This window comes from Phascolarctos cinereus, unplaced genomic scaffold (assembly GCF_003287225.1).
Source record: "Phascolarctos cinereus isolate Bilbo 61053 unplaced genomic scaffold, phaCin_HiC Scaffold_1;HRSCAF=81, whole genome shotgun sequence".
Taxonomy (NCBI): Eukaryota; Metazoa; Chordata; class Mammalia; order Diprotodontia; family Phascolarctidae; genus Phascolarctos; species Phascolarctos cinereus.
The window spans coordinates 293,630,442-293,657,861 of NW_027555514.1; the positions used below are offsets into that span (position 1 = coordinate 293,630,442).

At 52.7% G+C, this 27,420-nt stretch overlaps 1 protein-coding gene and 1 long non-coding RNA gene across 2 annotated transcripts in view; one reads left to right on the top strand and one right to left on the bottom strand.

Moving 5' to 3' along the window:
* CELSR1 (cadherin EGF LAG seven-pass G-type receptor 1) overlaps positions 1-27,420 on the top strand; it is a 155,116-nt gene that overhangs the window by 64,271 nt on the left and 63,425 nt on the right. The window contains 3 exon segments of the mRNA XM_020977381.2: positions 21,503-21,725; positions 25,516-25,631; positions 27,068-27,156. Coding sequence (XP_020833040.1) covers positions 21,503-21,725; positions 25,516-25,631; positions 27,068-27,156 — 428 coding nt within the window.
* LOC144455790 (uncharacterized) lies at positions 9-7,806 on the bottom strand. The gene is made up of 2 exons (XR_013484559.1): positions 7,637-7,806; positions 9-1,045 (listed from the first exon to the last, which is right to left on the bottom strand). It is a non-coding gene; the product is annotated as an uncharacterized LOC144455790 (long non-coding RNA).

Sequence of the window (27,420 nt, forward strand, 5' to 3'; positions counted from 1 at the left end):
CTCAGGACTGTGGGAAGTTCTTTGTCTTTTATTTAAAGAGCTCAGGCCTCTTTCCCTGTTCACTCTCTTTACAAGCTCCAAAAAAGTTCCTGATATTGCGGGCTTGCCTGACAGATTAACAGAATGGCTGGAGGATTCGTATTTGGGGTGGGGGAGCTCATGGGCAAGAGGAAAGAAACAGAAAAAAACTTCATAACACAGAACTGGAAGGAAATCTAGAACACAGTCATTTCCTGTTCTAAATCCCCTCCCAGCATAGATATCCCTTGTTCTCAGGCCTCTCCCAGCTCTGACATCCTCTGTTCTCAAGCCCTTCCCAGCTCTGACATCATGTGTTCTAAAGGCCCTCCGATCTCCAACATTCCTTGCTCTAAGGCCTCTCCCAGCTCTGGCATTCTGTGTTCCAAGGCCCTAAAGTCCCTCCTAACTATAAAAATCTGACGTTCTCTGTTGTATGCTTGAATCAAGTTTGGAATGTGGGGTATGGAGCATCCAGGGTGGGCAAGTCCTTAAGAACATGGAATGTCAGAGCTGGGAGGAGCTTTGGAATGCAGAATGTCAGGGATAGAGGAAGGAGTTTAGAATACAGCATATCAGAGCTATAACAAGAAAGGATGTTAGAGCTGTGAGGAACCTTGGAACCCCACATGTCAGAGTTGGGAAGAAAGAACTTTGGAGACCACCCCATTCAGCCCCGTCATTGTGTGTCTGAGGACACGTCCAGAGACGTCGGGTGATCCAACCCAGGCTTCCCAGGCATTCAGTCAGGGCCAGGCCTCCTTCCCCTCAGCTGCCCTCTTCCTCCAACATTAGCTGAGATGACCAGGGAGCCTCAGTTCCCACATCTGGTGTGGCCGGGGACTAGCTGGGGAAGCCGTATGCGAGGCTACTCTCCTCCCTCTGCCTGCGTCTCATCGAGCTGGGCCTCCCTCAGCCTGGTCCAGCAGGACTTTTTCACACTCCTGGGCAGAGAGACAAAGATCCCTCAGTTCTCGTAGCCTTGCCGAGGCCGGAGATGACTTTTCATTGCTCCCCTCTGGCCTGCCTGGAAGGAGAGATGATGCATTAATGAGGTTGATCAGATGGGAGCTAAGCTAAGAGAGGAACCATTCTGGGACAATCACATTTAGACCACTGCCCATGAATACAGAGAGAATTGTCCGCTGCAACTTGGGGGCATTGCCCCAGGCTCTCTGGCACTGGACTGGCAGCAAGGAGGAAATCAACCAATCAACATTTATTAAACACCTACTATGTGCCCTCAAGGAGCTCCCCATCTAAGGGGGAGAGGGACAACATGCAAGCCAACACAAACAGCAAGCCATCTTCAGGATAAATGGCAGCTAATAAGCAGAGGGAAGGCCCTGGAATGTGAAGACTTCTGGGAAAAGAGGGATTTTAGCTGGGACTTAAGGAGGTAGGGGAGGAAGGAGAATGTTCCAGGTTTGGCACAGGGAGGGGCTTGTTGGAGGACCAGCCAGGAGGCCGGGGGCACTGGCTGGAAGAGGCCTGGGTCAGGGAGTCAGGTAGAAGGAGACTGGAAAGGGATGAGGAGAGCAGGTGAGGAAGGGCTTTGAAAGCTGAGAGGAGCGTTTCGGATTTGCTCCTGGAGGCCACAGGGGCCCCTGGAATTTGTTGATTACGGGATGACGTGGTCAGTGGCTGAAGGGAGGGTGGACTGGAAGGGGAGACTGAGGCAGGCAGAACCCCCCCCCAGCAGCTATGGCAATAGTCCAGGTGTGAGGGGATGAGGGTTGGCACTGGGGGGTGGCAGCATCAGAGAGAAGGGGACATATTGGGAAGATGCTGCAGAGGTGAAATCAGCAGGCCTTGGTGACAGCTTGGATGGGGAAGATGAGAAATAGTGAGATGCCTAAGCCGCTGGGAGAATGGTGGTGCCCTCTGCGGTAATAGGAAAGGTAAGGGGGGACGGTTTTAGAAGGAAAGCCAAGTTCCATGTTGAGTTTAAGATGGCTAGTGGATGTTGGGTTCGAGATGCCTCCCAGGCCTTTAGAGGTGAGAGATTGGAGGTCAGCCGAGTTATCCACATAGAGATGGTTAAGGGCAGCTAGGTGGTGCAGTGGATAGAGCTCCAGCCTTGGAGACAGGAGGACCCAGGTTCAAATCCAGCCTCAGACACTTGACACTTAGCTCTGTGACCCTGGGCAAGTCACTTAACCCCGATTGCCTCACACACACAAAAAAAGCATACAGATGGTCATAAAATCCAAGGCAACTGATGGGTCACTAAGTTAAGTGGCATAGAGAGAGAAGAGCAGAGGCCCCTGGAGAGAGCTTGAGGGACTCCTATGGTTAGAGGATGTGACCTGGCGAGGAACCAGCAAAGGAGACAGAGAAGGAGCATTCAGAGAGGGAGGAGGAGAACCAGGAAAAGGTGGGGGGAGGCATCCCAAAAACCCAGAGAGAAGAGAATATCCAGGAGGGTGTAGTGACCAAGTGTCCAAGGCTGCAGAGAGACCACTGGGTGTGGCAGCTAAGAGCTCATTGGCCACTTTGGAGAGAACAGTTCTGCTGGAATGATAAGGTTGGAATCCATATTGTAAGCAAGGCTGGAGGGCTCAAGTGGGGGGTTTTCAGGATTGGGGAGACATGGGCATGTTTGGGGGCAAGTTTGGAAATAAGATGGGGGATGGGAGGGTCTGTCGGAGGAGGCTGGTCGGAGGGAATCCTCGTGGCAGGTAAAAGCATTCGCCTCGGTAATGAACAGGTACCAGATCTGTCTCCAAGTAGCCTAGGCTCAGATCCCAGCTCTGACTCTTACTGGCTGGGGGACCTTGGGTAGGCTGTTTTACCTCCTGAGCCTGTTTCTCCCCCTGTTCAGTGAAGAGGATGATGCGATGATCTTTAAGGCCCTCCCACCCTCCCCTGGACAGCCTGTGACTTCCTTTGGCCGTCCTTCCACCAAGGTCCTGAGGCCGAGCTTGGCCTGCCGTCCTCAGCTGTGCTTAAAGGAGGCGGGGTTAGACCAGAGCCTTCTGGACTCTGCGCTAGGGGGCTTCTCAGTCCCCTTCTCCCTTGGCTCCTCAGTTTCCTCATTTGTAAAATGCAGACTAAGGACAGGGGCAGGTTTTTGTTCTGGGTTTGTATATGCAGCCATGGGCACGCTGCCCTGTGCCAACTAGGGGGTTAGCAAATGCTGGCTGAGTTGGAACCTGGAGGGGCTCGGAGGAGCCACATCGTCTGCCAGGACTGCTTCCCCCTTGGAAGGCGGAGGTGAACTCCCAGGCTTCCAAGCTGCCTCTTGTCCTCAGTCGTCATGGTTTTCAGCACAATCCAGCCCCCTCTTCGTTTGGACACATTCCTGTTCCACATTCAATCAAAGAAATGTCCCTGAACCCTGATGGAATGCTGAGATAGCCCCACCTCCCGATGGGGCACCCTGCTCACACCTGCCCCATTCATCTCCTGCTTTCATCAGGTCCCACCCCTTCTCAAAAACCTGCCATGGTTCCCCATTGCCTACGGGCCAGAGGCCAGACTTCGGCACCCTGGCAAATGCGGACAGATTACTTGTGAACTGCACTCCTCATCTGGAACAAGGGGCCAAGATCTGTTGACCGACTGTCCTCAGAGTCATTGAGAGAAGAGTGCTTATAGGCCTGAAATCACTAGAAACAGAAAGTTGTTCTTTCTCAGGCCCCCTGCAGAGTGAATGGGATCCCTAGGGCCCTGAAGAGAGGCAGTGTCCAGGAGCAGGGCGCTGGGGGGTCTCCTCCTTCTAAGAGGACAGGACAGGACAGGGGCAGCCCTGAGCTGTTCACTTGGAAAAGATCTGGAGGGTTTAATGTCTTCAGGCTCGGGACCAGTCAGCCAGGAGATGGGGCTGGCCTTCAAGAACATCGGTTTGGGATGAGGGAGGCCGGGGCATTGGGCCCCGTCCCTGCCTAGAGGCTCTCTGGAGCATCAGGCAGGAGGGCGCAGACCTGGGCGCCCCATCCTGGGAGAGCCCTGAGCAGCCCCAGAGAAACGAAAGGAAGGAGGCCGGGGGGCCATTGCAATAACCTCTCCACCTCCCATCTCCCCTTTCCAGTCCTTCCTCACAGCTGCCACAGCTGGTCAGACCTGGCCCCACCCCTGACCCTGCCCAACACTCCCATGGCTCCCTATGGCTGCAGACTCTTCTGTTTGGTCGTTGTATCTCTTCCGCCCAGCCCCTCTGACACCCGCCTTTCTTCTCCCACTCAGCGTTACTCCTCCGCTCCATGCTTTCTGTGGCCCAGCCATCCTGGGGGACTTGCGCTTCCTCACACACGGTGCTCTGTCTCCGATCTGCAGACCAGCATTGGCTGAGCCCCATGCCTCGGACACCTTTCTCTTCACCTCTGTTTCTTGCAGTCCCACCTTCCTTGAAGGCCCAGCCCAGCCTTGAAGTGCCTCTGCCAGAGCCCCTTGCTGGACCTCTCAGTCTCTGCGGCCTCCCCTCCCAGGATGCCTGCTTTGTCTGGTCTTCTATGTATGATACCCCTGGGGATATGTTACCTCCCTTGAGAGAGCGCCTTGAGGGAAGGGATCTCTGGCTTTAGCCCACCCGGTGACTGTTTCATCCCAAGAGCTTGATAGATGTTCATTGACAGAGTCAATGGCGTGCTGACCCACTCCCCTCTCCCCTCCTCAAAGAATGAAAGTTCTGATTTTTTTTTTTTAATTTACAAAGGCATTGCTATCTGAGGACTCCTAGGATTGGACAGCAGAGTCTTAGAACGGCTTCCTGCTCTGCTCTGGGAAGGACGCTTTCAGAATCAAAGCATTCTGAGCCCTTAGAACGTAGGGCCTAGGAATGCTGGGGCTGGGAGGGGTCTCAGGAGAGGCAGGTCCCATCTGGGAGGGGCCGTGGAATAGAGAGCTAGGTCCTGATTGGTAAGAATAAGGAATCCCATGAATACCCACATTCTTTGAATTTAAACTGCATATTTCCATTGGGATGGAGCCGATGATAATATTTATGTGTAATTATAACTCTGAGCAGAACAAATCTGAATATATCCAACCACTTCTTGGGGCTCCTTATTCAGACTAATCAGGACTTAGCCGAGAACTACCTGAGCCCTGAGGGTCCATGGGGCTGAGTCACCGGCACAAATCCTCTGATTTCCCAGATGGGAAACCGATACTCCGAGAAGGGGAAGGAGTTTCCCAAGGTTACAGGGTGAGTTCCTGGCAGAGCAGAGCCAGAACCCATGCCCACATGCATGCACTGCAGGGACCTTGGTTCTTCTTCACCGCTTTTGGGGCCAGAATATGGAACTCTTCCCTTTCCAGAACATGGGAATTTCAGGCTTGTTACTGCTGGACCTCCCAAGGACTTCCACTGCCTTGGTCTCTCCAGATTGCGGCCCCCTACCCCTCACCCCAGGGCAGGTTCTACAACCCCCCCATGACTAATTCTGTGCAAACAGCAAACACTGCTGGGCCCCTTCCTCTCCCTCCCCTCCCCAGCAGCTACCTTGGAAACCTTGGACACGGACCAAGAAAGCAAACACAGCCCTGAGATGCCGCATACCTTCCCGATTGCTTGCGCCTGGCCTCCTGCCAGGCCCCAGGCTTTCTCTGACCCTATTGCCACCTGAAGGATCCTTGCCCCCTCCTCCACTCCCAGCCCTACTGCTCCTTACTTCGTCTGGGTTCATTTTCTGGGAGATGGTGAATCCTCTAACCTTGTGCGCACCTGGCCACCTTGGGTCTATGTTCTAGGTCCAATACCCAGGCAGGGGCCCCTCTACTTCGCCACACAGATGCCTCTGGGCCTGCCGGGGGTGGGAGAAAGGTGGTCATCAGGAGTGCCAAAGTGTCCTCATACTGGGCACGGAGCAGAGGCTGCACAGACCTCTCTGACCAGGGGCTACTCCTGGCCAGCCAAGTAAATGTCAGTCTCCTTCCCTGGCCTCCAAGGCTCCCCACGATCTAGCACCAAATTTACCCTTCAGTTCAGTTTAGTGTGCACTAATTAAGCACCTGCGGTGTGCCAGGCTTTATGGTAGGCTCCAAGGATGCAAAGATGAGCTTACCCAGAAGGCGCTTATGCTTGCGGGGGAAGCAGCATCTACACAATAAGTAAATCCCCGGTGATTTGAAGAGGAGGAGAACACTGACACCTGAAGGCATCTGGACAGATTTAGTGGAGAGGAAAAGCCTCCTGCTGAGCCTTGAAGGCATCTAAGGGACGGTGGTGAGAAGGGAGGGCACCCCAGGGAAAGGGGACACCCCAGTCAAAGGTCCTGAGGTGGTCAGTGGAATGCTGAGCAAGTCCCATTCAGGAGTGCCAAGTTCCATCATGGATCAGCCTGGAAAGACAGGTTGAAGTAGGATTGTGGAGGGCCTTGAATGTCAGGCAGAAAAATTGGTGTTTTGTTTGAGAATCAGTGGGACACAAGTGAAACTTCTTGAGGTGGGGAGTGACTATGCCCCAGGAAGATCCCTTTGTCAACTGTGAGAGGAGCTCAGAGGGGAGACCAGAGGCAGGAAGCGTTCTGGAGCCAGCTCCAGGGCATCAGGAGGAGGGTGCATTGGTGAGCAGAAAGTTGTCAGCAGAAAGGCCACAGGATTCCATGGCACTCAGACCTTCAAGGGATGAAGACCGAGAGAATCCCAGAGCCAGAGCAGGGAGAGGGCTCAGACATCTCTAGTCCAACCTGCTCCTTTTAAAAATGCACTCATTGTTATCAGTTATCAATATCTGCCTTCCCCAACGTGTCATTTCCTCTCCCCTCCCAAAAAGTCATTGCTTAGAAAGAATAAAAACAAAGAAAAATCAGCAGAACTAACCAGTGTATCTAAAAAGCCTGACCTTGTAGGCTGAGTTCCACACCCAGAATCTCCCAGACTGTGTCCAGGGAGAACTCCTGCCCTGGACCCCCATCCCTGCGGTGGTAAGAGGCGCCTGGGCCAGGAAAGCCCCATCCACACCTCACCTCACTCCCTGCTCTCCAGCTACTTCCTCCATTGCCTGTCACTCACCACAATCCCTCTCCTCCCCACCCCTCTAGTTCTGGAGCCAGGCACCAGGTCGAGTTGACTCTGCCATTGTTCCTGGATTGGGTGTGTCAATCTACTCCCCTAAACTTACTCACCATTTCTGTAACTTTCAGGACCCAAGTACTCCCTGGCCCCTACTTCCCAGTGGGTGCTACTGTATCCCTCCTCTTGGAATACAAGCTTTCTGAGGGCAAGGACTGTCTTTGCTTTTCACCTATATCCCTAGTGTATACATCTGAATGAATGAACTGATTATCATGTGGGGCCAGCTTGGATCCAACCTGGTCATTGTAACTTCCCAGCATTCCACTGTTGTTGCTGATGGTCTTGTCACTGACCTTGGCATCCTCCTTACCTGTGTTTTTTCTACTCCTCCTTTCTTCAGATGCCAGCTTCTCTGTTCATTGTCTCCAGCCTTTCGTTTTCTTTTTTTTTTGTTTGTTTTTGGCTGGGCAAGGGGACTAAGTGACTTGCCCAAGGTCACACAGCTAGTAAGTGTCAAGTGTCTGAGGCTGGATTTGAACTCAGGTCCTCCTGACTCCGGGACCGGGTATCTCCTGCCTTTCTGACAGCACAGTAATGTTCTGTTACGTTCAGGTGTGAGGGTAGGAAAGTCAATTAAATCAATCACCCCGACACTTACCGTAATTACAAGATCCTCCAGGCCTGGTACTTTTGTCAGATGAGATCATTTCTGTTGAACCCACTAATCAAAGATATTGAAAAGTCCTCACTGAATCAGGAAGGAGTGAAAGCTGCCGGCTGAGAAGAAGGGACCTTACCCAGGAAGTGGGTTGGGAGTAGATGAAGAGACCAAGTCCTAGCCTTGGGTTTGGATAAAATAACAAGCCAGGTCGGAGCCAAGCCCTTGAAAGGGAATCCCATGGGTGGGAGGAGGAGGGAGCAGCACTGTCTGGCCTTGACCAGAGGTTGACCTTGTAAGACTTCTGAAGGTGGGAAGCTTTGGGACTTTCCAGGTGATCTTATCAGTGTCCGCATGAGAGTCGTAGCAGCAGCGTGTGCACTGACAGCCAAGGACAGACTGGATAGACTGAGGTAAGGCAGCTTCAGGACTCTATAGAGAGCTGAGCAGAAGGCCACGGGGCACTCATCAAGGCAAAGGGACTTCCAGTATCAGGAAGCTGTGAGTGTACCCCATGAGCTCTAGTCAAGGCTTGGGCCCAGCATTCTGTATGTGCAGTGTGACTCAGACTCTTTTTGGGGGGGGGTTATGCCAACTGTTCTTCCTGTACCACCTTGGTAAATTCCCATGTCTAAAAGCAAATTCAGTCTGGCTGGCTAATTGATATCAGTTGATAATCAGTGGGGAAGCATACTGGTGGGGGCATTTGAGCAATGGTACTAGAAATTCGCCCTTAACCCCTCAGGGTTGCCCCTCTAACCCGGAGGGGAGCAGTCTCCAGCTGCCCTTGGGTTCCTGCCTGCCTGAGTGAGTGGGTTCCAGCCAGTGAGCTTGGAGCCTGGCCTACACGTGGCCCACAGCCTGCTTGGCCATTCCCTGGTAGATGGGCATTCATTTTGTTTCTAGTTCTTTGCTCCTACAAAAATCATCGCCATCAATATTTTGGCGTGTCCAAGGCCTTTTTTTTGGTCATAGAACTCCTTGGGGTATGTGCCTGGCAGTTGGCCCTCCGAGTCAGTGGGTGTGATATTTTGGCCATTTTCTTAGTATAACTAATAATAATCGTAATGGCTAACATATGTAATGCTTGCTGTGGGCAGGGCATTGTGCTAAGCACTTTACGAATATTAGGATTCCAAGTCACTTTCCAGACTCCACCCCCTCCACTCTCCAGAGGAGCCCCTGGGGCCTGGAGAGGTCAGAGTACTTGTCCAGGGTCTCTGCTATGAAGGCGCAGAACCAGGCTGGTGTTTTCCCATTTCTTCTCTGAAATGAGAGCCCAGGAGGGCGAGAGGAGGGAGGACAGGAGAGTTTGGGGTGAGGAGGATAGGAAATGAGGGGCTCAGAGGAGCTGGTTGGTTGTGTTATGACCCAATCAGTGCTGACGAGATCATTGATGCCAGGGACTCCAGGCCAGCACAGGCTTCCACACATCGGGACCCTTTAAGAAGGCAGACGTGGTTGTAGGCAAATACAGAACACATCCTCTTGATTCTGGTTTACTGAGATTTCGGCTCTCAGTGTCTACGTGGGTCATGCCAGCCAACAGAGTGAGAAACCAACCACCAATTGTTTTCCTGGCACTGGAGTGCCTTTTACTATTTACATTTGAAAACTGGGTGTGCCAGAGTCCTGGGAAATCACTTTCAAGCCCCTACTGGCGGGGGGAGGGGTCCCAGGAGGCCAGACTGACATTTCTAGAAGGACCTTAGGGACCTCGGAATGCCAGAGGCAGAGCCCAAGGGCTCTGCAGTAGCAAACCCAAACTGTACCTGGGCAAGACTTGGCCACTCATGAAGCACTTATTAAGTGACTGCTGTGTGCTGGGCACTGGGAAGGGCACTGGGCATACAACATCAAGAGGGAAAGCAGTGTCTGCCCTAAAGGATCACACGTTCTGTCAAGGGAGATGAGATATATAGAAAGAAGCAAACACAAAATTATTATACCTAGGTATATCTCAGTGTATATATAGCAATAACATATATGATATCTGTCTATCGCTGTAGCAACTGGGGCGGGGAAGGCTCAGGAAAGGCCTCCTGTAGATGACTTTGGAACCAAGGTCCCACCAAGGGCTCACTCAGCCTTTGGGCAGCCGCCACCAGCAGAGAAGGGCCCACCACCTCTGGTGAGAGGCCGCCCATTCCACTCTGACCGTTGGGAAGTGTCTGGTCTGCCTTCCTCCATTTATGGCTTTGGACCCTGAGTCACAGAAAGGGTTTGACAGTTGCCCAAAGTCACACAGCTGAGAAGTGGAAGGGCTGAGCCTCTCGGAGCTAGAAGGGCATCCTGGAAGGCCATTGGGTCCCTTCCCTTCTCCAGCAGCCCCCACTGGTGGCCTTCTCACGTCCACCAGAAGATCTGCAGGAAAGGGAAACCTCAGCCTCCCCACTACCCCGCACCCTGCCCCACCCAGGGCATTACCATTGCCGGCAAGCTCCATTTGTTGAAAGTTTGCTTTTTTTCCACCCATGTTGAAAGGAAACTAACTCCTCAACTGGAATGATGTCAAAGACCATTGAGTCTAAGCCTCTCATTTTACAGATGAAGACGCTAAGGCCCACAAAGGGGAAAGGACTCGCCCACAGTCGCCCAGGGACACATGGCAAGGGCCGGATTTGAACCCGGGTCCCCAGCTCTGCTCTTTGCCCTGTCCCACACAGGTTCCCTGAAGCTCAGTTCATTTGCATAAGCTTTTTATTGAGCACCTGCTGTGTGCCAAACACTCTGCTGGGGAGATACGACCAAGAAACCAGTGCCTGCCCCCCTGCCCACGCCACCCAGGCAGCACGGTCTCCACTGCACTTAAATAAAACATAGACAGAGGAGGGGTGGAAGACGGAATCAGGGGAGAGGCTGGCAGTGGGCATAGCTGCTTGGCGAAGTCACACGGTCACAGGTGATAAGAGCCTGACCTGGAGAGATCCTACAAACCTTGGGGAGAGGGGGAGAGGGATGGCAGAGTGAGGGATGCTGGGAAGCTCAGATCCTGGGCATAATCTTGGAGGGGGGGAAGCCCTATAACCACATGAGGGATCACGAGAGGTCTCGGGTAGGAGATGGTCCTGGAGCTAAGCAATTCCAAGAGGCAGAGATGAGGAGGGAACACATGCCAGGGACACAGGCCAAGAGGTGGGAAGTGGAATATGTTGTAGAGGCAGACTACGCCTTGTTCTGACCCCTGGGACCCACTGGGTTATGGAAACATTTATGGAGCATCTGATGAGTGTTGGACACAAGTAGGGGTGAGTAGAACACATCAAATTATGATGCGTTTGCCACTCTTGAGAGCCAGGCCCTTTGTGGCCAAGTGCAGCACTCCTGGCCCCTCTGGAACCCTCTTTGTGAATGCACTGGTTTCCCTGGGGAGGGAGCTGGGCAGGTCATTTGGGGCTCTTGTCTTCAGGATCTTTCCTGGTAGCTGAGCCAGCCTGGGGGGAGTAAAGGCTGGAGGCCAAAGGGTAGGAGAAGAGGTCAGCAGGTGCTGAAGCCATACTAAGCATCGACCTTGGCCAGGGTTGATGGTAGGGACAGAGTAAGACCTTGTCTGCAACCCAGAGGGAGCAGGCCCTAGGGCCAACGTCACTCATCCCCGGGCCAACTCAAAGACATCTTTGCCACAGCCCTCTCCAGACTTCTTTAGGGCATTTCCTGTTTTGTTCTCTGCTTACTACCTGCATGACCTCGACAAGTCCCTTCACTTCTCTGGGCCTCAGTTTCCTCAAAAGCAAAATAAAGGGTTTGGATTGGACAATGCCTGCATCCCTTCTGGTTCCATCCTGTGAGCATGGGATCCTAAGAAGTGAATTAAATAAAATGAAGCGCTGACTCCTTCTGGGCCCCTTAGGTGAGCCCCTTCCTCACCTCTGCCTTGGAAATTGGTCCTTTTTTACTTCCATCCTGCCAATCCTGAACCCAGGCCCTAGACACAGTAAGCAGGTCTCTGCTAACCATGGGTGGGATCCAGTTCTCAGTGTGTTCTAAACATGTCTCCAAGCTCAGGAGATGAATGGAGGGAGGCTGAGTCCAGCCCCTCCCCTCTCCTATCTTCTGGATACTTTGTATCATACTGTGCATTTCCTCTCTGTGACCCTGTCAGTTCCCCGTAGTAGAGTGTAAGCTCCTTGAGGACAGGCATGGATTTCCTTTCCCCAGCACTTGGTCCAAGCAGAAGGTCCTCCATGGAGTCCATGGCCGAGAGCAGGAGAGGTGAAAAGCTTCCAAACCTGGCCACAAAGTCAGCTTTCTGTACAGGGTGTGGGGGCATCTTTATCTCTACAGGAAACCAAAAGCTCTGGGGGCAGCTAGGTGGTGCAGTGGATAGAGCACCAGCCCTGGATTCAGGAGGACCTGAGTTCAAATCCAGCCTCAGACAGATAGGCTGATGAAATGTTAGAAAGCATGATGTGTGCTAAGGGGATCAGTGTCCTACCCCTAATGGACAGGCAGGAGAAACTCATTAATGAAGGAAGTTTCCAGCACTTAGCACAATGTCTGGCACACAGTAGGTGTTTAATAAATATTTATTGACTGACTGACTAGGGGAAGGAAGAACAACTCATGAAACTGTTCCCACCCCTTCTCACTAGGAAGTGCATGTGAAAAGTAAAACAATGGGTGTATAGAAAAAAGAAAAAAAATTGACATGGGAAGGAAGCAAGCAATTATTAAACACCTACTATATACCAGGCACTGGCCTAAGCATTTGACAAGTATTATCTTGCTTGACCCTCACAAAATTCTGGGAGGTAGCTGTTACTATCATCTCCATTTTACAGTTAAGGAAACTGAGGCAAAGAGAAGGTAAGTGACTTAGTCAATGTTACACATCTAGTAAGTATCTTAAGTTGGATTTGAGCTCAGGTCTTCTTGACTACCAATTCTCACTAGCTGTGTGACTTCTAGGCAAGTCACTTAACCCCAATTGCCCTCACAGGAAAAAAAAAAGGAAAACAAAGGCTCTTCCCAAGGTTTGTAACCCTGGACTTGTGATTTCACTGGGCCCCTAGGGAATTCTCTCTCCCAACCAAAGCAGGCTTACTCTTGCTTGGCATTCATGGCTTCCAGAGCTGCCTGGGGCTATGAGGAGGGCAGAGGCTGGCCCAACAGCTGATGTGAGTCAGACTGGAACCCAAGCCCCACTGACTTACCAGCCTCTCTCCACCAGACCCCGACCACCTCTCCAGCCCTCAGATGGTGAAGCTGGTTCTCCTTCTGTCTCCTCTATCAAGGAGAATGATCTTCAACCTAGAAAGGGCAGAACCAGCCTAGTCTGGAGGGAACGAAAGGCCCAGATGAGACGAGATAGGAACAGGGGCAGGTAAGCTCAAAACGAGTTCAAAATCATTCCAGTACAGAGAGAGAAGCCTTTGTAACTGCTGAGGGATAGCAGAGTTTGGGGCATAAGGGGAGGAGATGAGGTTTGTCCTGAGGACCAGAAGGGAGAAGAAGGTGATTCTGTTACTGATGAAGCTGTGTGGTCCCCCAGAAAAATGTCAGATCTGGGGGGAGAACTCTAGAACATAGAACAGTCTCAAATCTAGAAGAACCTTAGGACATGGAATGTCAGAGCTGGGAGAGGCCTGAGAACTGGAGATGTCAGAGTTGGGAGGAACCTGAGAACAGGGCATGTCAGAGCTGAGAGGATTCTTAGAAGTCATCTAGCCCAGTCCCCTCATTTTACAGATGTGGAAACTGAGGTGCAGACAGGGAGAAGATCTTGCCACTGGTTCTTGGGACCCCCAGATTTCTAGCTGCACTGCCAATACCAAGCACATTTCTTCCTTATTTCAGAGCTCACCTGCCCTCTTGTCCCTGGACCCCTTCCATCCTTCCCCCTCTCCCACCCCAGGCTCTTTTGTCTCTAAGAGCCATCCATTATTAAGCATTGCTATCGGATTGCACCGGTCTCCGGGCCCTTAGTGTGGGTGCTGACAGTGACACCTGCCTGGTTTGTAGCTTGGTATGACCAGCTTCTCATATGCTCTTTTGAACTTTCAAAAAAATAATGAGGGAAGGCTTCAAGGGTCCTGATTAATTCTCTGCTTGTGCCTTTATAGCTAGGGAGGTCGTGTGGCCTGGTGGAAGGAGCCTCTGGTGTGGAAATGGCAGATATCCCTTAGAGTCCAGGCGGGAGCCCCTTCACACCCTCTCTAGGCCTTGGTTTCCCTCTCTGTAAAATGAATCTTCCAGGATGGAGAACTCCCTACTTCCCTAGGGAGTCCACTCCACTCTGGAATGGCTCCAGTCTTTGGAAGGGTTCCCTGGCATTAAGCCCAAGTCGGCCTCTGACCCCCCCCCTTTCCTCCAGGACAAGCAGTACCAGGCTAATAACCCCCCTGCCACCCACCAGGCCTTCCTCCTGGGCTTCTCTCTCCATGACCTTCCATGGTCCTCTCTTGGTGTGCACTCGGGGCCTTTCACCATTCAAGCTGCCCTTTTCCAGACACTCTCCAGCTTAGCAATGTCTTTCCCAAACGCTAGTACCCAGAAGCAAACGTGTGGCTGATGGGGACAGAGGATGGGGTGCCTCCCCCTGCCCTGCATCCCAGCAGCCCCCCAAGGTCCTGCTGCTGAATCCCTTGGGCTTGCAGCCCCACAGTCCCAACTGTTCTTCAGGCACGCCTGCCCCAGGATCCCCATGTCTGTGTCAAGTTGACTTTTGGAGCCCAAGCGTGGAATTCCCTCTTTAATCACATTGGGATGATGTCGGGTCTTCTGGCCCCAGGACAAGCCCCTGGCTTCCTTCCAGCCACAGCAGGCTGGTCAGGAGAATGTTGAGAGCCCTGTGATGGAGACAGACTGGGAAGAGTTAGGAGCATCGTGTTTCTGTGGAAACAGAGGTCAGGAAATTTGGACTTGTTACCCCATACTTAGTATAGATGAAGCCATTGACCTGCCCCAGAAAGAGGGAAGAGGTTTACATGAAAAACCACAGTTGAAATTGAAGTGGGCAGCTGCCTGGTAAGGAGAGAAGATCCTGGCAGGGTGGGGAGGAGGGCAGGGGTTTCAGCCCTGGGCTCCCACTCTCTTGTGGTATGACAACCCTTCTATGTGCAGCGGATAGAGCTTTGGGCCTGGAGTTATGAAGACCTGAGTTCAAATCCAGCCTCAGACCTTTACTAGCTGTGTGACCCCAGGCAAGTCACTCAACCTGTTTGCCTTGATTTCCTGAATTGTAAAATGGGAAGAATACCTACCTCCCAAAGCTGTTGTGAGGATCAAACAAGAGGCTATTGTAAAGCACTTGGCCCAGTGCCTGGCACATAGTAGGTGCTCTGGAAATGTTTATTAGTCCCTTTCCCCCTTCCCCCACCTCAGTTTCCTTGCTTGTAAAATGAGCAGGCTGGGATGCGCAATCTCTAAGATTCCTCAGAGTGCTAATGTTCCGTGAGAAATCGCTAAGACTCTTCCTCCTCCCACCCCCTACCAACTGTGGCAGCATGGGGACCTCCAGCATAAGAACTGCACCTGCCAGTTCTGATCACACCCCCTCCAGGCCCTCAGAACCCAGTCCTTGGGAGTGGGCCAGTTCAGTCTGGATTCCTTCCCTCAGGTTCTTTCTGGGCTCCAATAATCAGGGATATTTTTTTACATGGAGACTCATCTCATTTTCTTTAAAATTCCTTATTATTTTGGTGATTAGTTTCTAAACTTGTAGCTTCAGATTTTTTTTTTTGTAAATAGTATTTGATTATTTTCCAATTACATGTAATTTTAATATTGATTTTTTTATAAGAATTTTGAGTTTCAGGGTTTTTTTCTTCCTTCCCTCCCATCCCCAGCCCCCAGGCAGCAAGCAATCCGATATAGGTTCTACGTGTGCAATCATGTAAACATTAGTCATGTTGTGAAAAAAGAAACAGACCAAACGGGAAAAGCCATAGAAAACAACAAAAAAAGAGCAAATAGTTTGCCTCAATCTTCATTCAAACTCCATGGTTCTTTTTCCAGATGTGGACAGCATTTTCCATCAGGGGACTTTTGGAGTTGTCTTAGATCGTTGCACTGCTGAGAAGGTAGCTTCAGATCTTACACCATTGTGCCAATCTTTGCCTCTGGTCGTACTAAAAATAGAATATGCTGGGGTGGGAGGGGCAGATGGGAGAGCCTGGTTCTCAGGACTTTGGCAGGTGCCTGCAGGCAGAGATCCCTGGGTAGTGCATAGCAGGGATAGGGTTAATCAAGCCTGTGATGCCACCTTGAGTGTTCTTGGGAGAGCTCTCTGTCTCTGTGAGTGATTAGCCCAGTCGTTTCTCTAGCAGACTTTATGGGCTATGAGATACGTTATTCTCATCATTTCTGGCAGTGGGCAGTTTAGGTATGAATATTCCCATTTGATGGATGAAGAAGCTGAGGGTAAAGTCATAATAATCCCAGTCCCCACAGATATCTACACAGAATGTCACAAATTACCAGACTCTACTGGCCTCATTTCATTTCACCCCAGTAACAGTAACAGTCTACAAGATGCAGAAGTGCAAGTATTTTCTGCATTCCGCAAGTAGGAAAGTTGAGGTTTGGGAGAAAGCATGAAATAGTGGGAAAGAGCCGGTTTAGAATTGGAGGGTCTGTGTCCTGGCTGAAGCCCTGGCTCCACCACGTACTATCTGGGTGACTTTGGGCAACTTTCTTCTCTCTGGGCCTCAGTTTCCTCATGTGTAAAATGAGGGGTGGGCTCCATTAAGCTCTAAAGCTGTGATCCTTTGGGGTTAGCCAAAACTTTGTGGCTTACAAAGGAGGGAGCCAGGATTTGTCCTTCCAAATTCTGTGCCAACCAGCCAACAAGCATTTTTTAAACTCTTTCTGTATGCCAGGCACAATGCTAGGGGGGCATAGAGTCTCTGCCTTCAGGCCCTTTACGTTGTAACTAACAGGGAAACAACTTATACATCCCAGATATGGGAAGAGGAGATACAAGATAACCTTGTGGGGAGGCACTGGCCAGGAGAAGCCTTCTGTAGAAGGTGGGATTAGAGCTGAGTCTTGAGGGAAGCCAGAGAAACCAGGGGGCCGAGGTGAAGGGAGAGGGAGGCATTCCAGGCGTAGGGGACAGCCAGTGCAAAGGGTTGAAGATGAGAGATGGAGCCTCCTGTGTGAGGAGCTGGGGAGGGCGTCTCTGAGACTCTCCAGAGAAAGGAAGGGACGGCAAGGCACTCAGAATCTGGGCTGGTGGCCTTTTTCAAAGGCGGAGGTTGAAACAGTGGTGTGCCAGAGTCACCCGGGACACCGTGAAGGCTGGAGCAGAGGATGATGGGAACTCCAGGTCTGGGGCTGGCCACATTCTTTGCTTGCTTGTCACGCTTCAGCAGCAGCCTCTAAGGCTTTTGCCACTAACCCGTTCTCTTTGTTCTAAAGAACTTACTGTACCTTGCAGCCAGTGTTGAAAGGGATTCTCTGAATGCCAGCCCCTCCCAGCTCTGGCGTCTCGGGTTCAAGCCTCCCAGCCATTTCCTAGCTGGGTAGCCTTGGGCAAGTCCCTCAGCCTCAGTTTCCTTCTCTGCAAGTAGAGATGACAATAGCGCCTACCCCTGAGCTCACAAGGAAGCTCAGAGATCCTGTTTGTGGAGCGTCAAAGCTACCAGCAGCTGTTATCATCATCCACACCAGAGAGGGATAAGATTTGTTCTCAGAGACTTGGCTCCAGAAGAGTTAGGGGACCTGGATTTAAATCTAGGCCCTTCCAGTGATCCTTTTTGGACTAATCACTCCCCCCCCCTCAGTTTCCCTCTCTGTAAAATGAGGGGGCTGGACTAATGACCCTGCCAGTCCTAAATTCAATTCAACATTTGTATATTAATGCTGAGGATACAAAGGCGGAACAGTCCCTGCCCCCAGGGAGCTTCCAGTCTAACTGGGGAGACAAGCAAACAGCCGGTACAGACAAACCACATGCAGGGTCCAACGTCCTTCCTACATCATGAATGGAAGAACCAATCACAACCGTACTGACTGTGCTGGGATGCCCACAGATGCCCCAGAGCTTTGGCTGTCACCAACCATCTATTCCAGTGTCCCAGAATGTCGCTGATGTGCATTCCCCTTAGGAAGTGCTCTAGTCTTCAGACCCACCTGGATATTACTGGCTCACAAATCTGGCTTTTTAACACGTTTAAAATGGGCTTCCTTCCTAATCCTGTGCATTTTAGTTTGTGCATTTAAAGCCTTGACTGGGAGAAGGCAGGGCCTGGGCTTCCCCAGCCTGACCACTGCCTCAGGGGCCGGAGACTAGAGGAGGAATCTCAGAGGGGATCTCCAGGGCCCCTTTCAGCTCCAAATCAATGATGCTGCCCTTGTTTTCCTTTGAAAGAGGTGCTGGGGAATCCACTGATTTGGGGAATTTGAAATTGTCCCCTCCCCCCCAAAAAAGTCTTTGGAAATTCGCATATTGAATCGTAATTGGAAGATTATTACCTTTTGGAAAGATTTGAAACTCCTGCAGCAAAGAGAAGGCTGTGAACCACCCACCTACCCACCCCCACTGTGGCTTTGGCTGACATGTACAGAGGAAGAAAGCCAAGGGTGCCCCGAATGGCTTCAGGGCAGCTCCAGTGGCCCCTGCAGAGCAGCCTGGAACAAAAGCAGGGCCAGCACTGGGCGAGCAGGAAGGCCACAGGAGGAAGCCACGAGCTTGGCCAGCCTTGGGCTCTGGGTGCCAGCTCTCAGAGGAGGTTTTCTGGGCTGGAGAACTGTGTCCTCATCATGGACACCCATCTACTCATCTCTTCCCTCCCCCTCCCCTTCCTCCTCCCTTAGGTCTGAACAAGTTCATAGGGGTACATGGCCATCCTTGCACCATCAGGAAGAGGGGCAGGGTGACAGAGTCAGTCAATCAATGTTTATTGAGCACCTACTGTGTGCCAGGTGCTGGGGATACCAAGAAAGGCAAAAATGGCCCCTGCCCCCAAGAAGCTCACAATCTAATGGGGGGACAACCAGTGATGTACAGACAAGCTGCACACAGGATAAAGTGGAAATAATTAATAGAGGGATGGGGACACACTTCCTAGAGAAGGTGGGATTTTAGCTGGGTCTTTAAGGAAGCCAGATAGAGTCAGCTTGGTTAGCCTTGTTCTGCTCAGCCCCAGGAGACAGAACTGAGAGCCATGGGTGGATAGAAGGAGAGTGATTTCAGCCAGAAGAGACCAGAAGAGACTGTAACTACTCAGCTGTCTCAGGTGGAGTGGGGTGCTTCGGGAGGTAGTGACCTCCCCACTGTTGGAGGTATCCAAACATTGGTCAGATGGCTCCTTGAGGTTCTAGAGGAGCTTCATGGTTCAAGCCAGGAGTGTGACAATGGACCCAGTAACCTCTACCATCCTCAACTCTGAGGCTGTTATCACCTCTCACCTCTCAAGCGTCCTACTAAGCATTATAGCTGGTATTGGAGCTCATACTCTGGAGCTTCACATCTAGGGGCTCTTTGCACTGCCCCTCTCCCCTCAATTAGTTGGCCAAGAATTCTTCTGGGAACAGATGAAGGAGCTGTTTAGATCTGGTATTCGATTCCAAAGAGCTTTGACCAGCCCACGATTATCTGGGCTCAAGGCCTGTGCTTGCTTGGGCTCTGGCCAATGTCAGAATCACCCTCTGATGGGGCTTTAGAAGAAAGGGCTCCCAGAGCTTATCCTGGGGGGCAGGGGAGGGCAGGGCAGGCAGGGGGTGCCCTCTTGAGGCCGCTGCACAGAGCGAGAACTAGATGGGCAGAACGGAAGCTCCTGTCACAGTGCTTGGCATATTGTCAGCATGCTGGCTGATTGATTCGAGCGGAATCACCCACCCAGTGGCACAAAATGAGACCTGCTGGGGCATCTGGGGCGGGGGGGGTGGTTCAGGTGGCTTTTTGTAGTGAAAGAGAACCTGCCAAACCTGAGGGCTGGAGAACTTGGTTCATATCCCAGCTTTGAGCCTCTGCTTGCCCTTCTGTGAAACAGGGATAATAATATTCCCACTGCCTCCCTCTGAGGACTGGAGAGCTGCTTTAGGAATTAGAACTACAGTGTTACTCTGGCCATGAGTCATGGCCAGTGTATGTGAGATGTGATCATCATTACTATGCCCCCCCCACACTGTGGTGGCCATCCCTCCCCCTCTTCCCTCTCTAGGAAGGATACTGCCAAATCTGCGCCCAGGCTGGGACAGGGGTGGGGGGTGGGGCGGGGCTGGGGAGATTTTCCTGTGTCTCCCCTCCCCCCATCATAGCCTGGCCAGATGTCTTCTGCTTCCTGTGTGTGCATGTGCAGATGTGTTTGGATTTGGGGGGGTGGTACACTGCCCAGAGGGATGGTCCCTTCTCTGGTGGGATTCCAGTGTCACAAAGCATTGGGCTGCCAAGCCCAACTTTTAGAACCTGGTCTGATCTTTTTGCCTGGGATACTTGGGCCTCTGTTTCCTCCCTGTAAAATGAGAGGATTGCACTAATGACTCTGCCAGGCATAAATTCCATTCCGTTTGTATTTATTAAGCACCTACTATGTGCCAGGTGGGGCAGCTATGTGTCCCAGTGGATAGAGCACTTGGCCAGGAGTCATGAAGACCCAAGTTCAAATCCATCCTCAGATACTTCCTACCTATGTGACCCTGGGCAAGTCACTTCACCCTTTTTGCCTCAGTTTCCTCATCTTTAAAATGGGCTAGAGAAGGAAATGGCCCACCACGCCAGTATCTCTGCCGAGAAAACCCCACATAGGGACGACTGAACAACTGTGCCAGGCATTGGTCTCAGGGTTGGGGATACAGGTGAAGAGAACACATACCTGGCCTGCAGGGGCTTCTAAAGGCACTGCCAGTGATGGCAAGGTCACGTTGCATTTTGATCACGTGTGGTCTGGCCAATCTCTTCAGCTCAGTCAGTGCTGCTTAGACTCCCAGGGCTGGGTAGGTGGTGCAGGGATTCTTGCTTCCATTTTCCAGCTAAGGACACTGAGGCTGGTGAGGGCAGGTGACTTGCCCAAGGCATCCTCAGTAGTCAATGGAAGGGCTGGAAGTGGAGCCTGGGTCTCCCTCCACAGACTCCGTGGTGTGGCCAGCCTTCCCCAAGGCACTGCAATTCCCTTCTCTGGGTCTGAGGGGATCCTATTCTGGGGCCAGTCTGGCACTGCCCAGGCACCGCCCTCCCTCTCTGTAAGTGTCCCTGCTAATGGTCACCTCGGCAGACAGCACCAGTGGGGCTGAGGATGTCCCCCTGGCTCCAGGGATCAGGGGATTCCTGTGCCTCTGACTGGGCCCCCAGGCTCCGAGGGATAAGGCAGGACCAGGGGAGCCCTGGAAAGGTGAGGGTCCTTCTGTCTGTGGGAAGGCTTCAGGAATAGGCAGAGACTGAGGATGGTGGCATTCTCGGTGTGGGATACGGAGTGAGCAAAGGCATTGGGGGAGAGGGCAGAAGGAGCTTGGAGGGAGATCAGGGAAAGAGAAGCCAGGAAAGAGATTCTGAATGACTTTCACCATAGGGCTGGGGGAAGTAGGGAGCCACCGATGGCTTTTGAGCAGAGGAGTGACAGTGTCAGAGTTGTGTGTTAGGAAGATTAATCGGAAACATAGAGGGAGTAGATGGGAGGTTCAGAGACTGGAGACACAGATACCATGGGCTCCTACAATGTCAAACCCAGACATCAAGGGACAGTGGGGGCAGTGATATACTGGGAAGCACGGAGCTTGAAGTCAAGAGACCTGGGTTCAAATCCTGACTCTGTCACTTAGCTCCTGTGTGACCTTAGCCCAGTCACTCACTTGTTCTAGGCCACAGTTTCCTCATCTGTAAAATGGGAGAATAACACCCATGCCACCTTCTCCTGTGCTCCAGTGCTTTGGGCCTATAGTAACATCACTCATTCTTCTTCTTCACCTCCCTGCCTGTTTCACCAGGAGAATACTGTGAGGTGAACGCCCGCTCCGGCCGCTGCGCACCTGGTGTCTGCAAGAATGGCGGCAAGTGCATCAACCTGCTGGTGGGCGGCTTCAAGTGCGAGTGCCCAGCTGGCCAGTATGAGAAGCCATACTGTGGGGTGACCACGCGTAGCTTCCCCGCCCAGTCCTTCGTCACCTTCAAGGGCCTCCGCCAGCGCTTCCACTTCACGCTCTCGCTCACGTGAGTTCCCCCCCCCCGGGATGGTGGGTTCCCTGGTGACCCCAGAGCTCTCTCCTGGGGCCTGTCCAGTCTTAACGGAGCTTCACCGTCCCTGCCCTGGGGGCCCTTCTTCAGGAGGAAAGGAGACACAGGTAAGGTGGCCTGATAGGAGGCATGGTGAATGAGATGGGAGGGCTGCCTCTTTGGACCACGCGGGTTCTTCTGGCTCCTGGGGCCTGGCTTGTCTGGGCAAATTCTCCTTATGGCCTATGGTTACTTAGAGGCTCATGTGGACTGCCTTTGGTCTCCTTGGATTAGGCTAGTGGCCAGTGAATGGGGCCCAGCTTGGCCCTTGCCATCCACTCCTCAGAGCCCTGGGCCCAGCTCAGCCTGCCACCCACTCCTCAGAGCCCCAGTATCTGATTCAAACCCTAGCCAGCCACTGCCCAAAGTCCCGGGCCCAGCCCAGCCACCCCTCAGAGCCCTGGGCCCAGCTCAGCTCCCACCAGCCATGCTCTCAGAGCCCTGGTGCCCAGGGACTCCATTCTCATGACTACATGCCAGATTCCACTGGGGATTGTGCTGGGGGTGAGGAGAAGACCCAGAGAGCGTTCCTTACCACTAGTTATTTACACAGAGAGGTGGGTGTCCAGGGAATGGATTCCAGGAAAGGTCAGTCAGAGAGAGGCCTGAGTAGAAAACAGGCTGGGGGCCAGGACAGGATAATTCTGGTTCTTGACCTTTGTCCAAATGAAAATTTTGGACTTTCCTGAAGCCACCCTGGCAGGCAAGGGGCCGTCTGATGTTCACTGGCTCTTCTGGGAGTGGGCTGGTGTGAGGCCCAGGAGGGAAAAGCAGGGGAAGCTGGCAGACCAGATGCTTGCATCTTCCAGACCCCTGAAGCCTCAGAGCTCCAAGGGGTCTTGGAGAGTGTCAGGGCCGGCCCAGAGCTCAGCAAGCATGTTGGGTCTGATATCCCTGCCAGCTGTTCATTTCATCAGCCTTTGCTAGAAGGGCACTCGGGACAGGGAGCTCACTACTTCTTTTGGAGCCTGTCCCCTTTCTCATCTTCCATGAGAACCCAGACCATCACCGACAGCCCAGCTTTGGGATCTCAGAGGAAGAAGGCACCTCAAGTGACCACTTCATCTCCCCCACCCCTGATCTGCATGACCCTGGCAAGCGGATGTCTGGAGTGTGTGGAGCCACAGCCCCCCAGTCAACCCCTTCGATGGGTGAACAGATGGAATTGATTTAAGAAGTTGTTCCCGATATCCAGCCTTGGTTTACCTCTCTGTAACACCCATCCATTGCTCCTGATTCTGTTCTGGGGCTGTCCCTCTTCCCCCCGAGAGAGCCCTTTCAATACTTGAAGACAGTATCTCTGCATCCCAAGGCTTCTCTGAGTTAAGCATCTCCTGTTCCTTCAGCCAGCCCTTCACCATCCTGATTTCCTTCCTTCCCTGGATGGTCTCCAACTCACCATCATCCCTCCTAAAATGTGGCCACAACTGGACACAGCCAGCCAGGACAGAGTGTCGCCCTTCTAGCTGAGGACATTTGGACTCTCAAGACAGCCCAAGATCACATATACCTCCTTGGGTGGCAAAGGATTCTGTTGAGTTACGTTGAGCTTGCAGTCCACTAAGACCTCCAGATCTTTTTTAGACCAATGACTTCCTAGCCGTACCTCCCCTGTTTTGTACTTGAAGTGGATTTTTAAAAAAACAATTTGAATCAGAGTTTAAGTTTACCTCTATTAAATGTTCTAGTCTGGAAAGAACCTTAGGAGGGGGCCCATCCCCAGTTGCACCTTTGAATTGCCACAGACTGGTTTTCCAGTGAATCCTCCAGGGGCATCACATTTCTGGTCACTAGCACAGCAGATATTTCTCCTTGGGGATGGCTCACTGCTCCTGCTGAGGTCTGAGCAGCTCAGGATTTTTCTTCCTGGCTTCAGCCTTCAGTGTGGGGTCAGAGGCGTTGCCAGGAAACAAGCGCTTTTCCAGGCTGGAGGCTGACGTGCATGTGCCGGCTGCCCGAGCCCCTGGTCTTCAAGCGTTCCAGCCGACGTTTCCTGGCTTTGGGGGCAGCCACGGAATCCACAGGATGGAGAAGCCGAAATGGGGTTTTCAGTGGCTGCATTGGCACCCAGGTCCTGGTCCTGCATCTCTGGGCTTTCAGACACTCACTTTCCTATGGGTCCTTTGAGAGGAGAGCCAGAGCAGGGCAGGGACTTCCACAGCAGAAAGGACTCTTTGAGCAGCCAGGGCCTCCCTCAGGGGAGACCTCAACCAAGACTTCTCTAGGCCATGGCACTTCCGGCCACCTCCTGCCTGGGCGAGGCTGAGAAGAGCTGGCCAAGAGATGGCAGTGATCACCGATGTGGGCTGATTTCAAATCTGATGTTATTTATAGAGCTGTGACCCAAGGAAGCTGATGGTGGACTTTGGCTGGGAGCAGGGGTGACCCGTGCCCACGCCTTGGCCAGGCCAAAGCAGTGGTCTTCCCAACGTCCTTCAGGAGTTTGCCTCGGGCCACAGTGGAGACCCAGAGAAAAGACTGCAGGGGCCCAGAGAGCTGCCTCCAAGTATTGGAAGGGCTCTTCTCTGGAAGAGGGTTAGCCTGTTCTCCTTGGCCTGGGATGCTAGAACTGGGAGTGATGGGGGAAGGTGCCAGGCAGCCCCTCTTGGAGATCAGGAAGCACTCGCTAATGCTGAGAGCTGTAGCAGAGTGGGATGGCCTACGTCTGGAGGCCGTGGGCTCCAAGGGGGACTTCTGGTAGAGGCTGGAGGACCACTGGCTAGAGAGGGCTAAGGAAGTCTCAGGTTTGTGCAGAGCAATTCCCTGACTTCTGAGGTTGCTGCAGCAAGATGTAGGGGCTTTGATCTCAAGAGCTGATTTTTATGGAGTTAACAACTTTGGACTTAAAAATTGAGGTACAGACAGCCTTAGGGGGTGGGGGGGAGTCTTAGGAGGCTGGTCAGATCCACATCTGGCTCCCTAGTTCTGACATCCCCTGTTGTCAGGCCCTCCCAGTTCATTCGTTCTGTGATATACTATCTAACTGAACAGATTCCACAGGGGGACCTGGGCCCCTTCAAAGTCTGACAAGCACTGACAGGCTGTCCGACTCTTTTGAAAAGCAGACTCTCTTAAGAACCAAGCAGGTCTGCTGCTCCGAAGGCTTTGCAGAGGTCTTGGCAGAGTCCAGTTTTTAACGTTTTAAGGGGAAACCAGAATCTCTTGATGCTCGGCCATCCTGTCCTACTGTTTGGCAGGAGGGTGGGTCTGAAAATCCATGATCCAAGGAAGAGGCCTTGGCTCTACTCCAGGGATGAGGACCCTGCCTTGTTTCCCGTGAAGACCAGCCACCCCTGCACACAGGGAAGGGGTCTTGATGTGCTGTCCTCATTGGGTTGTCTTGCTCTTTGGGTCCCCAAGGCGTCTTTGAATGCCTGTCACCATCCTGTTGGTTTTGAGGAGCTCCGGACCTGGGGGAGGACTTGGACAGGTCAGCGACCCTGTCATCCAACCCCTTCAGAGAGCTCATTGTGGGCTAGAACCATGGTTGCTCAAGGCATCTGCAGTTTGGAGTCGGCCAGCGTCTAGGAAGCACTTGCCTTGTGACAGGCATTGAGCTTGGCGCTGGGGATGTAAAGACGTAAATGGACAAGTCCCTGCCCTCGAACTGCTTCTGGTTCCCAGTGAGGATGGGGTCTCCTCCTGCAGGCAGCTCCCTCCTCCTCAGCCCCCTGGCTAGGCTCCTTCTCCTTGGGGCTCCTCCCCACCTCCTCCTTCTGTCTCCTAGGTTTGCCACCAGAGAAAGGAACGCCCTTCTCCTCTACAATGGCCGATTCAATGAAAAGCATGACTTCCTGGCCCTGGAGATCATTGAAGAGCAGATTCAGCTGACCTTCTCAGCAGGTGTGCCCCTCCCCTTCCTGGGGGCCCAACCCCTCCTTGGGCCTGTCGGCTTTGGCTTTCCCTGTGGTCCACTCCAGGGAGGAGCTGCAAATATCGCGTCTCCATTTCTCACCAGCTGCCAGAGCAGAAGACCACAATCTGTCTGGTCTGATGGAGGAACCCACGAATGAGCTCCCCATCCAGGGCTCTGCCACTGTGGGATACTGACCGGTTAATGTGTAGCCAGGCCTTTGTGTGGGAAGACTTCTCCTAATGGGCTTATTGTCTAGGTCTGGATCCCGGGGAGGATGAAGAGGGTCTTTTCAGGGCAAACTCCTGGGGATCCTAATACAAAATAATCTCATTAAAGCCAAGAGGCTTCCCCCTTGCCCAGCCCCCCCCAATCCCTTATTTATGTGGTGGAATTTCAAAGCACAAAGGGAAGCCAGTGGGCATGCCCCCTCCCGCCCTGCCCTTAAGCTCGCGTAACAATCCTAAAGATAACAAAAGGCTTAGAGCTGTTTTAAGTTCAGCTTGGCACTTTCAATCTTATCTCCCTGCGACCCTGGACAGAGGTCCTGTTGTTAGCCCCGTTTAGGTACCTATGAGAGGCAGCTCCAGCCTCTGACTGATGGGAGAGCCCATTCCACTGGGGGTGGTGCCTGGGCAGGGATTCCTGCAGCAGAAGCAACTGCAAGATCAATATGAATAATGAGAGTGATAACGATCTATTCTGTTGAATTGTTAAGTCTGCCAAGGACTTTCCCCAAATCTGGCCTCCCTGAGGGGGAGACAGTCTGATGGTCACTTAGCTGATGAGTAGGGAATGGGGCTCAAACTTGGCTGTCTAGCTCTGCCACGCTGAGCTGGTCTTTCCGGGGGGGGGGGCACCGTTCTGGAGTCAGAAGGCTTGGGTTCAAATCTTGCATCTCACATGAGCGAGTCACTTCCCCTCCCTCGGCTCCAGCTTCCTCCCCTTGAAAATGGGGGTGTGAGGGGAGGCTAGACTGGCTGGCCTGAGGCCCTGCCCAGTCCTAGACCCAGGATCTTAGACTCTTGTGACCTCCCTGCTTTGCCTTGGGCTCTCTGGCCTCAGGACAATGCAGTCCCCTTGGCCACAGGTCGGCTTTTCAGATCCATAACATTCTGCCCCTGCCCCGCCCCCATCACTGTCGTCCCTCATTTCTCTCCAGGCTGACCACCCCCAGTACTGAGTCTGAGCCTTGTCTTCAGTGCCCTCCCGGACCCCAAAGCCCTTCCGTTTGTCAGCATCCCTCCTGAAATGGGCTGGCCAGACTGTAAGGTCTCCCTGGGGCTATCCGCCCCCTTCCCCCGGCATTGGCACCATGGCCTGGTGGGTGGTGATGAATGAATGCATGCCCTCTGGCCCTCTGCCCACCCTTTCCCACACTACGCCCCTAACGAGCTTCTGCTGTGGAACTTTCATCCACCTGCAGGAGAGACACGGACTACGGTGGCTCCTCTGGTTCCCGGAGGTGTCAGTGATGGCCAGTGGCACTCGGTGCAGGTGCAGTACTATAATAAGGTAAGCCAGGCACCGATTCATTCGCTGATGCGTTTTGTAAGGCCCTTATGAAGCACTGGCTATGTACAGAGCCGAGCACTGGGGCGGGGGAGGGGGGAGGTCCTGTGTGGGGAGATGGGATGTGGTCACACATGCCTGATTTGGATCATTTACCGTGTCCTGCAGAAGCACAGTTCAGATTGGAATCTGTTAAGAGTATCCCAAAGGTAGCGTGCAAGGGATAAGGTAGAGGAGAGGTCTGGGGGAAAGGGCGCTGCTGAGGAG